Source organism: Diceros bicornis, chromosome 12 (assembly GCF_020826845.1).
Source record: "Diceros bicornis minor isolate mBicDic1 chromosome 12, mDicBic1.mat.cur, whole genome shotgun sequence".
NCBI classification, from domain to species: Eukaryota; Metazoa; Chordata; class Mammalia; order Perissodactyla; family Rhinocerotidae; genus Diceros; species Diceros bicornis.
This window is the reverse complement of record NC_080751.1, coordinates 63,750,575-63,762,618: the sequence shown is the minus strand read 5'-3', so window position 1 is coordinate 63,762,618 and position 12,044 is coordinate 63,750,575. Positions and strand designations below refer to the sequence as shown.

General features: G+C 36.6%; 1 protein-coding gene across 1 annotated transcript in view; it reads right to left on the bottom strand.

The window, feature by feature from the left end:
* SMC6 (structural maintenance of chromosomes 6) overlaps window positions 1–12,044 on the bottom strand; it is an 83,242-nt gene that overhangs the window by 2,624 nt on the left and 68,574 nt on the right. Inside the window, exons 24-26 of the mRNA XM_058551754.1 lie at window positions 9,014–9,119; window positions 3,830–3,982; window positions 147–244 (exon numbers count right to left, since the gene is read on the bottom strand). Of these exons, the coding sequence (XP_058407737.1) occupies window positions 147–244; window positions 3,830–3,982; window positions 9,014–9,119 (357 nt within the window). The remainder of the gene's footprint in view (window positions 1–146; window positions 245–3,829; window positions 3,983–9,013; window positions 9,120–12,044) is intronic.

The following is a 12,044-nucleotide window of genomic DNA, read 5'->3' as shown; positions in this document are numbered from 1 at the left end:
AAATTATCTTAAATCTCCGAGGAGCTAAATTTTCTTTTTATTGGTCATTTATTCATTTACATTTAAAAAATTAAGATTATAAAAGATTTCTGTCCCTTTTTTATACACTTGATATATATATTCACAGAAGAACTTTAAAAAGTTACCTCATGCTTTGAGGGGTAAGCAAGATAAATTGTCTGAAACGCTGGGAATCCGCCATCTTGAGTATCATGTCCATTGCAATTCTCCGGTTAACCATGTCCTGAAGAACAAAGGCAGAAGTCACGATTGCTGTTGTGCCAACCGTGTTCCTGCAGCAGTAGCATTCTGCTGGATATTACAAAACCTTGGATGTTTATCCAGGGGTCACCCTTTACCTTATCTATGATGCCAAGCAATTCACACAGGGAAAGATAATACTCAAAACCGTTAGGGGAAAATCATAGAATACACATATCTTCTGGGTAATTTCTACAGTCAAAGCATTTGTAAGTATAGCTCCCTCCCTCAAATATACTCAGCAATTAAAATAATCAGAAAATATTGAAAAGACACAACTAAATGTTACAGAACGTATCTAATTTGTACAGTAATAATCACTCAGAACAGTATCAAAAGTGACTAGTTGCAAACTTAAGTCTCTCAAATTTTCCCTCAGTGATTTAGGTGTTTTAAAAACTCTGCCCACATCGCCTTCTACAATTTGTACAATGTGAGCCAATTTGAATGTATAGACCAATTTCTTGATCCAATCTTTAAAAGAGGTGAAATAGCATATCAGTATATACAAAAATAATGCTTAGTTATAACAGGTTTTGAAACTAAATGAATTAAACTGTGTGCTTATATTTTCTGAGTTAATTAAGAGAAAAAGAAGAAAAATCAAAGTCCCCCCCCCACTTCCTGAAAATCTCTGCAAGTTGAAAACACAGACAAATGAATGCATGTATTTTGTGTGTGTGTGTGAGGAGATCAGCCCTGTGCTAACATCTGCCAATCCTCCTCTTTTTTTTTTTTTTTTTTTGGCTGAGGAAGACTGGCCCTGGGCTAACATCCGTGTCCATCTTCCTCCACTTTATATGGGACGCTGCCACAGCATGGCTTGCCAAGCAGTGAGGTGGTGCAGGCCCAGGATACAAACCGGCGAACCCCGGGCCGCCGCAGCGGAGCATGCGCACTTAACTGCTTCCGCCACCAGGCCGGCCCCAGAATGCATGTATTTTTAAAAGTCTATTTGAAACTCCATGTGGTGGTACAGCATGGTGCTTCAGAACACAGGACTGCAGGCAGATAGGGCACCCACATCCTGGCTATATCGCTCAATGGCCTGTATTATGTATAATCTTCCATCAGGTATATCTGTAAAAATCTAACTTAAAGTTAACAAAAATAACCAGAGCTTGCACAAATGGAATAGCGTCCTTTCAAAATACTGCCCTGGGGAGGCCTATCATTTAATAACAAAGCCGCCAATGCACCAAAAAATATTTCTTTCCTTTGGATTGGTTCTCGGAACTTGGGTACATTTTTCTGAATAATTTCAATGGGGCAAAATGTCACTCTGATTAAAAACCTCTAAGTTTCTGAAAGAGAAAAAAGTTGTTCAGAATTAAGTATGACAAATAAGATGGGTGACAAGACTGCATAATAACATTTTGGATAAAAATACTGCATGGAAAGAATAATCATTTTCTATGGTTTGTGAATTAGCTTTAAGCCAATTCTCAGAGGAATTGCTAACTAATCTTCGGCAGTGGTATCATAGGATACCTGAAGGATTATACAGCACTCACAAGTATGAATTCTGATTCATGAATAACCATTTTCTAAATGCTTATTATGGACTAGGTATTAGCTGGTAGAAATATGATTAAGATATAGTTGATAACTTCAAAAAGTTACAATTTGGTGGGAGATTCAGACACGAAAATAGGAGACTTCAATGGAATGAAAGCTATATATATATATAATAGTGAAATGTATATAAAATATATATTTTATATTATAAAATATAAAAATAACATAATAGTATGAGTTGTAAGGTGGTGCTGAGGGGGCTCTGAGAAGTTCCTGATCCTGTCTGGCAGGGTGGTGGCATGAAGGCTACATAAAGGTGACATCTGAACCAAGTTTGGAAAGATGAGCAGGAGTGTGACATACAATGAAGGAGGGCACAACAGGCAGAGGCAGAGTGTTTGGAAAATCACAAATAGCTTAGTACAGCTGAAAAAGGAGGCAGATACTATATTATGAAGGGCTTCAGTTACCCTACAGAATTAAACATTTATCCCAGGTTGAATAATTAACCACCGAAGAATTTTAAACAAGTGAGTGACCACAATCAGATTTATTTTAGAAATGTAAACCTGGCAAAACGGTAAAGGAGGGACTTGAAGTGAAGGAGGGAGATTAAAGTCTGAGAGTCTGGACAGGAGGCGATTACCATAGGCAAGAGGTGAGGAGCTAGAGATGAGTGGAAACAGGAAGAAGACGGCAGAGACTGGAGAGATATTTTAAAAGAGGAACACACAGAGGCCAGACTTAATGTGTGAGTAAAAAGGAAGGAAGAATCACAGATAAATCAAAGCCTTTGCAGTTAGGTGACTGGGTTGGTAATGGCAATTTGCCACTAATCAAGGAGGGAATTCAGGAAAAGGAAGACGCTTTGAGCGGAAGATAAATTCAGTCTCAGACATGCTGAGTCTGAGACACGGTCATTTACTAGAAAATGTATAACAGGTAGCTGGGCATACAGGTCTAGAGTGCAAGAGAGATGTTGGGATGAGATACATAGATTTGTTGGTATCCAAATGTAGGTAGTTTTGGGAACTGTGTGTGTATGTGGCAGGGGTAGGCAGGGTATGGTATCCATGAAAACGAACAACAGTAAAACAAACATACAAACACAGACGACCTCAAACATTTAAGGGCAACAGAATTAGGGGAGGCAGCTTGGCAGACTGAGAACCAAGAATAGAACAGAGCAGAACAGGAAAAGAGGAGCTGGGAACTGGCAAGAAGACATGATTGAAGAGATGGAGAATAGGTCTGTGGGGCCAAATATCTCAGAGTTAAAGTAAGACTAAAAGTTCATTTACGATCTTTGCTACACAAGCCTTGCTGGAGTATTAGGGTTTAAACCGACTACAGTGGATTTAGGAAAGAATGAGGCATGAAGAACTAAAGAGAATGATTGATAACTAGTTTGGGAAGACTTAACGATGTGCCTGCACCATCGAAAGTGCATTACATGCAAGACCTCACTGGAGCTTCACTATAAGCCTATGAGGTAGGAAAGACTAATAAGCTTATTTCACACATGAAGAAACTGAGGCCCAAAAAGGATAAATACTTTGCCAAAAAACATCTGGGTAACTGACAGCAGAGGCAGATCTCAATCCTAGGTTTTTTAACTTTGAAGTCAAATGTTCTTACTCCCTTGTTATATATACTGCTCTTTGGAAAAGTGTGGCTGTGAAGGAAGGGAGAGAACAAACAGTGGCTGGAGTTAGCCAAAGCAAGGGTGGTGAACTAGTTATAATTTTGTGTTAAAACGGAAGATGGAAATAAACTAGGGAAGAGGCTGAAGGAGTCTATCTGGTGGAGAGCAGCAGCATCCATGATGGGAGAGACAGTGATGAAATCAGGACAGGGTCTCTATAGGTTTAGTATAGAAGGAAACATTAGAATTCTTTAGCTCTTCTCTACCACTTATCATGCACTAAAGGTTCAGGGCAGGATTTTATCTATCATGGGTAAAACTAGAGAAAGAATTGCTTCTTTTAAAAAGACACATTTCTAACAACAACAACAACAAAAAATTAGAGAATTTAAAATTTAACACTACCATGTAGACATCAAACTCATCCAGGCATCTGAAAGGAGATTCAGCAATGGACCACAGAGAAAGAATGAAGCAAACTGTGGAAAAAGAGCGTTCACCTCCAGATAAGGCTCTCATGTCATTAAAGGCAGCTTTGTTTCCCTCTCCAGGCTGAACCTTGAATGAGTTAACAAAAAACAAAGTATAGAAAAAGTCAGATTAAACTGTTTACCAAAAAGGTTGGCTAGCATTAAAAAGAATGGGTTCATAGCAAAAAAAAAAAAAAAAAGATAAGAATGAAATCATTTAGCGACGTGGAAACGACATCTATTCCATTTAAAATTACAGCACAACAGTGAGCTATATAATGGTGGTTTTTGTTTTATTGCAAGAAAATCAAATTGAAAGCATTTTCTCATCGTAACTGGATCTAACATAACAGAATTCCAATTAATCATAAAAATGCCAATGTTAGGCTAATGTTAGTGATCAAAATAAATAATTTAAACTAGTCTTCTTGAAGCTGTTAGTTTCCTTTATTTCCCCTCTAGCTTTACTGAGATAAAATTGACATATAACACTGTGTAAATTTAAGGTGTACAATGTAATGATTTGATATAGGTATATATTGTGAAATGATTACCACAATAAGGTTAGTTAACACATCCATCAACTCACATACTTTGTTTTTTTTTTGTAGTGAGAATTTTTGAGATCTACCCACTGAGCAACTTTCAAGTATACAACACAGTATTGTTAACTATAGTCACCATGCTGTACTGGCATAAAAACAGACACATAGACTAATGGAGCAAAATTGAGAGCTCAGAAATAAACCCACACATATATGGTTCAATAATATTTGACAAAAGAGCTAAGAATATACAATGAGGAAAGGATAGTCTCTTCAATAAATGTTGCTGGGAAAACTGGATATCCACATGCAAAAAAAAAGAAACTGGACCCCTATCTTGTACCACTCACAAAAAACAACTTGAAATGTATTAAAGACTTAACCAGAAGACTTGAAACCGTAAAACTCCTAGAAGAAAACACAGGGAAGAACTTATTCATCTTCTATAGCTTGTACCCTTTGACCACTTTCACTCACTTCTCCCACCACGCTCCACACCTGGCAACTACCATTCTACTGTTTCCATGAATTTGGCTTTTTTAGATTCCACATGTAACTGAGATCATATGGCATCTGTCTTTCTCTGTCTGACTTATTTCACTTAGCATAATGCCCTCAAGATCCACCTATGTTTTTGCAAATGGCAAGATTTCCTTCCTTTTTATGGCTGAATAATATTCCATTGTATATATATACACAACATTTTCTTTATCTATTCATCCATCAACAGACACTTATGCTGTTTCCACGTGTTTGTTATTGTAAATAAGGAACGTAGGGGTACAGATTATCTCCTCAAGAGTGATTTCATTTCCTTCAGCTATATAGCCAGAAATGGAATTGCTGGATCATATGGTAGTCCTATTTTTAATTTCTTAAGGAACTTCCATACTGTTTTCCAGTTTACATTCCCACCAGAAGTGTACAAGGGTTCTCTTTTCTCCACATCCTCACCAGCTTTTGTTATCTCTTCTCTTTTTGATAACAGCCATTCTAACAGGCGTGATGTGTTGTCTCATCGTGGTCTTGATTTGCATTTCCCTGATGATTAGCGATGTTGAGCACTTTTTCATATATCTGTTGGCCATTTGTATGTCTTCTTTGGAAAAATGTCTATTCAGGTCCTTTGCCAATTTTTAAACTGGATTGTTTGTTTTTCTGCTATTCAGTTGTATGTGTTCCTTATATACTTTGGATATTAACCCCTTATCAGATACACAGATTTGCAAATATTTCCTCCTATTCTGTAGGTTGTCTTTTCATTTTGTTGATCATTTCTTTTGCTGTGCAGAAGCTTTTTAGTTTGATATAGTTCCATTTATTTTTGCATTAGTTGCTTGTGCTTTAGGTGTCAAATCCAAAAAGTCATTGCCATCACCAATATCAAGGAGCTTCTTCCCTATGTTTTCTTCTAGAAGTTTCATGACTTCAAGTATTCTACTTAATCTATATCAAGTTGATTTTTGTGAGTGGTATAAGATAAGGGTCCAGTTTTATTCTTTTGCATGTGGATATTCAGTTTTCCCAACACCATTTATTGAAGAGACTATCCTATTCTTTCCCCATTGTATATTCTTGGCTCCTTTGTCAAAAAATAGTTTATTATATATATGTGGGTTTCTAGGTTCTCGATTCTGTTCTATTGGCCTATGTGTTTTTTTTTTTTTTTATTTTTTGCTGAGGAAGATTCACCTTGAGCTAACATTTGTTGCCCATCTTCCTCTTTTTGCTTGAGGAAGATTCACCCTGAGCTAACATCTGTGCCAGTCTTCCTCTATTTTGTATGGGGGCTCCGCCACAGCATGGCCGCTGACGAGTGGAACTGCAGCCGGGCTGCCGAAGTGGAGCGCGCTGAACTTACTGGGCCATGGGGCCAGCCCTTATGTGTTTATTTTTATGCCAGTAGTACACTGTTTTGATTACTACAGCTTTGTAACATAGTTTGAAATCAAGAAGTGTGATGCTGTCAGCCTTGTTCTTTTTTCTCAAGATTGTTTTGGCTATTTGGGGGTCTTTTGTGGTTCCACATGCATTTTAGAACGGTTTTTTCTATTTCTGTGAACCATTGGAACCTAGATAGGAATTGTACTGAACCTATATATAGCTTTGGAAAGTATGGACGTTTTAACAATATAATTCTTCTGATACATGAACACAGGATATTTTTCCATTTATTTGCGTCTTCTTCAATTTCTTTCATCAATGTCTTATAGTTTTCAGTGTGCAGATCTTTCACCTCCTTGGTTAAATTTATTCCTAGGCATTTTATTGTTTTTGATGCCATTGTGAATGGGATTATTTTCTTTATTTCTTTTTTCAAACATTTCTAAGTGCCAAGATAATCTTTTGTTACTTGAATCACAGTGACATCTAGTGGTTAAGCTGCTTTAAAACTAATTACTGAATGTCAAAAGGACAACAGGATCAATATAAAGAGTCTCACACTGGCCAAAGAATTGAAGCAGCAATGAACTCAAATACATAAAATCTCTTTAAAAAATTCCTCTTTACTGAATAAGGGTTCATGGGAACTACAAAAAAGCAATTAACGACATTAATAACAAACTCTTGAACAATTTCCTGAGAAGATAGTACAAAGTAACATTAAAAGGAATTCTATTTCATTTTGACAGAATTCCAGATATACATATATGCCCATAAGGTGAAAAAACAGAGCACAAACCAGTTTTATATCATAAAGTTTTATCATGTGTTTTAGCAGACACATGGCTTCACATTTTCTAATACACTATTGGAAAAATTATGAAGCTCTCAAGTGAGTTCATTTATTTTTTAATCTTCTAAGGGTTATAAAAATTTCTGAATTTAAACATACACTGAAATTTTATATTTATCATCTGTAAGTCTGAATCCTCTATGAAAATCCAAATAAAAAAGCAACATTAACCTAAGTAAAAAGCCAAACCAAACCAACCACCAAACAAACAAAAATCCTGCATAAAAGGAAGAACTGAGTAACAGGATGCAATCTTTTGCTACAACATTACATTTTGTATCAATCTAATAACGAAGCCCTAAATTGTAGAATTCTAAATTTTACCCTTGATCTATTACTAACTTATCATGAGACTTTACTCTCAGTTTCCTTATTTGTAACATGAAGACTACGTAGCTTAAAGGTTCTTAAAGCAATAATATTTTTTTGAATAACAGAGATGATATCGTCAAAAAGTTTTCTTGGCTTGTCCTGTACAGTTAGCTCTGGGGATAAATTATCCCAACACTCCTAATATCTTCTTTTTTTTTTTAATTTTTATTAGAGTATAATTTATATATAGTAAAGAACACAAAGCTTAAGTGTTCAACTTAATTTTTATAAGCACACACACATATACACACACCTGGGTAGCCATTCTCAGATCAAGACATGGAACATTCCTAGGATTTCAGCAGATTCCCTGTGTTCTCTCCCAGTCACTACCAACCCCCAAAAGTAACCACTATTCTGACTTTAATCACCATAGATGAATTTTATTGGTTTTTGAAGAGTTTTGAAGAGTAGAATTGCTTTAAAAGACACTGCTAGACAGCTTTCCAAATTAGTTCTATCAAATTATACTCCCACTAACAAGGTATGAGAGTTCTAAGACCACACCTCACCAACACAAGATATTATCAGTCTTGCTCATTTTAGTCATGCTAATAGCAGTGATAGTAACTTATTATGGTATAAATTTATATTTCTCTGATGACTAATGATATTGAGCACTTTTTCATGTACTTATTCACCATTCAGATACTTTAATTTATGAAGCTCCTGTTTAAGCCTTCTGATCATTTTTAAATGCACCGTCATTCTTTTTCTTAATCATTAACATTCTTAAGAAATTTTAGATATGAGTCCTTTGTTGTATATATGTATTGTAAATTACTATTTATTCTAAGTATTAAAATGGAAGTACAAAATTTAAAGTAACTCAAAGTAGTAAGCAATTACTTGAAAGTTCTGCCCCAGTTATTAAGAGTGGGTAGTTGCTCTTGACTTCCTGACTACACGATTTTAATGCTATATGCCACACTCCCTCTTTTAATGCATGTGACTGTGGAAGAATCCACAAACATAGACTCCAGAAAATTGAATATGGTGGCTTTGTCTACCCAAAAGAGGCGAGATCTAGGGACACCTTCAGAAATTACTAAGTACAAAGACAAGTACACAGAGTAGAACATTCTTTGAGAAATTCTTTCTTGGCTCCCTATAATGTGACCAAATATATGGACTTAATATAAAATGCTTTTTGAATTTAAAAAAGAAACCCGTGGAAGGGAAAGAGAAGGTGAACATTTGTTACCGAAAATAAAATTCCTAATTATTATCATAAGAAAATACTGTGGTTGTCTGGCGGGTGGGGGGCAGGGGGGAGCTACAATAGCTGCTATAGCCAGTAAGATCAATTTAATTTTCAACACTTTGGCAAAGACTATCCTTAAATTAAAAATAAGTTCTTTTTTTTTCCAAAGGCAACAGGTTAAAAACTTATCAATGTATCATTAAAAGAAATGCAGCAGCTAATTCTCCTTATGATTAATATGCAAAGAGTTAAGATACTTACTGATATGCTAAGAGTTTCATTCTTGTGGTCAAAATTCATTTTTCCACAATAGGCCCGCTGAGATAGTAAGTTGTCAAAGTACAATTTGCATCGTAAAGTCAAACATCTTGAAATAAAGAAATTGGGCACGTTAAAAGGATAGAAAGACACAGAACTGTATATTGAGCATGATCTTTAAACCAGCACATAAGACCAGAAAGAAATATGCAAAAATGTTAACATTGTTTGCCCATTTAATAGGTGGGATTTTAGGACTTTTCCCCGTGTTTTTACATTTCATCCATGTCTCCACATTTTTACCACTTGATTTCCTTTTATAATAAAAAAGTATCTATGAAATTAATAAAGATGTCATCCCACATTTAACATACCCCATTGTGTTACAGCCAGTTCATATGAATCATTCCAGTAATTTATATAAGGCATCACTCTAATACAGAAGACGTAAATCTTATCTTTGAGAGGATTAAACTCTAGTAGCGTTAAGATAATGGATAAATGACCTATCATTTGTCTGTCTCCTCTCAACTTTATAGCAGCAAAAAGTGTAAGGGCAATCTCTTAATCATTTTATACCTATAATCCCTCACACACTGCCTAGCACAATGCAAACTCCACCATGCCATCTCTACTTATCAGATGGCACTCTACTGTAAGGAAGACCTTTCCTTCTTCCTCAGTTATTTATTTACTTATCCACTTTCTTATTTATCAGGATGGAGTCACAGATTCTTATTTTATTCATTGGTTACTATCTATTAATATCCTTATTTATTGTGGTCCTCAAATTGTCCCAAATTTCACCAATGGGAGCCCCTTCAAGCTGCCTCCTATGTCCTTTTATCATGACTCTAAATTTTTTTTTGAGCACTTCCTTACTTTCTGGCATAGTAAGAGGCTCATCTGTTACTTTCCCTGTCCAGCTTTGGGATCAGCCATTCCTCCAAGGACATTGATTTCTTTTGGTGGGGAATGGTATTTAGAAAATAAGATCTGGGTGATAGATGACTGTCTATTTTTCTTAACATCTTTGCTCCTTAATGAGCCTAAGGTTCATTTCTTAAGCATAATTATCATTTTATTCTTTTCTCTCCTAATTCCCTTCCTGAACTGCGTTAAATTTCCACACTAGAAAATATCAATAGCCTGAGTTTTCTTTTGCACCACAGCAACCACTGCTAGCTCGTTTTCAGAATTTTCTCTTAACTTTCCTTTCTTTCAATAGTGATATGTATTCTTCAATTGCTTTCATTCATGGAATACCTAAGTGAGACTGTCCTCATAAACTGACAAGGCTCTCCAGTGTAAAGAGACAAATAATTTTAAAAATGTGATCATTCTTATTCTACTCCTAAGATTGGGTAAACAATATAAAACATGTCAGTGCTGAAGAAACACAGCAAGGTAATAAACTACAAGACCAACACTTTTACAGAAAATATTTTAAAAACAAATTTTCTAGATAACAATATAAAAACAAATTCTACTGTTTCTGGAAAAGATGTAGTAATAGGCATTGGATTTATTCTTCTGCCTGAAACAACTAAAAAACTGGACAAAATATATGAACCATGACGGACATCTGACAGTGCAGGCAGTTCCAGTCAAAAGGATCTCTGAAAGACAGCAAACAAATTGAGCCCTATGGATGCCCCAAATTACTGGTTATGGAATAAAGGGGCATGGAAACCCAAGCAGAGCCCAGAGGTCACCCTGCTTGAGGAGACAGAGCTAGGAGTCTGGGGAGGCCAAGGCGCCTCTAGTTCACAAAGCAGAGTCTAGAGAAGAGAGCGCAGCACAGAAAGAACTCTAGAGAACCTACAGAGGGTGCCTCGGGAGTCTCAAGCTGAGTCCTCTACTCGTCAGGGCACGTGTGAAGAAACTACCTGAGGTCAGGGAAACAAACATCAGACAGAAAGCAGAAGCTTCCCCAAAGGTCACCCAGGAAGTGTTCACATGCCCACTGGCAAGAGGGGACAACCTGAGAACTTACAGGGTACCAGTGGAGTACTCACAGGAGCAATGCTTCACAGGTAGGAGAAAACTGGCCCTCTACTGAAGGCTGCTCTGGTGCCACTCAACAGAACTTAAAAAATACCCTCAAAAGGATAAAAATAAATCCTCTATAATTAAAGTCCTAAAAACATGCTTATATGGGGACAGCCCAGTGGTTTAGTGGTTAAGTTTGTGCACTCCGCTTCAGCGGCCCAGGATTCGCAGGCCCAGGATCCGCACTATTCATCAAAGCCATGCTGTGGTGGCGTCTCACACACAAAATAGAGGAAGATGAGCACAGATGTTAGCTCAGGACTAATCCTCCTCAGCAAAAAGAGCAAGACTGGCAACAGAAGTTAGCTCAGGGCCAATCTTCCTCACCAAAAAAATTATATAAAAAAAAAATAAAAACATGCTTATAAAACTGAAACACACATTTCAAAAACTAACCTATAGTTTAGTTAAGGAATATGGTCAAATGTGCAAAACCTGTTTTTCCTTATGGCTTTATCTGAATTTCCCCATATGTACTAGAACTAGATATATTCTTTTATTTCTACTGTCTTAACTCGAGTTTGGGGTATAAAGACAAGTAAAAAGCATGTTACTGAGGGAATGCCACTGGTGAAAATAGAGGTTAAGTAGACAGACTTGGGCTGCCTCAGATCCAAGTATATCAAGGGCTGTCCCCATCAACTATCCTCTCACTTATTTCTGTTGCTTGTGATTTTAATTGGGGCAAATCTAACCCTATGAGTCTGCATATTTCTGGGTATGTTAATACTACTCACTTTCCCTGACCCCGTATTCATTCATTCAACCCATATACATCAAGTTTCTACAATATTTCAGGCACAGGAGTAGGTACTGGAGATACAGCAGTAAATAAAACAGACTCTGCATCCATGGAGTGGCACCATTCTATCAGATCATGGTAAGTCGACTGAGATACTGCCCCCACAGATCCCATCAAAAACTCACATCCCTTAAGAACACACAATGCCCAAGAATGAAACAGGCTGTTTCGGAACCAATG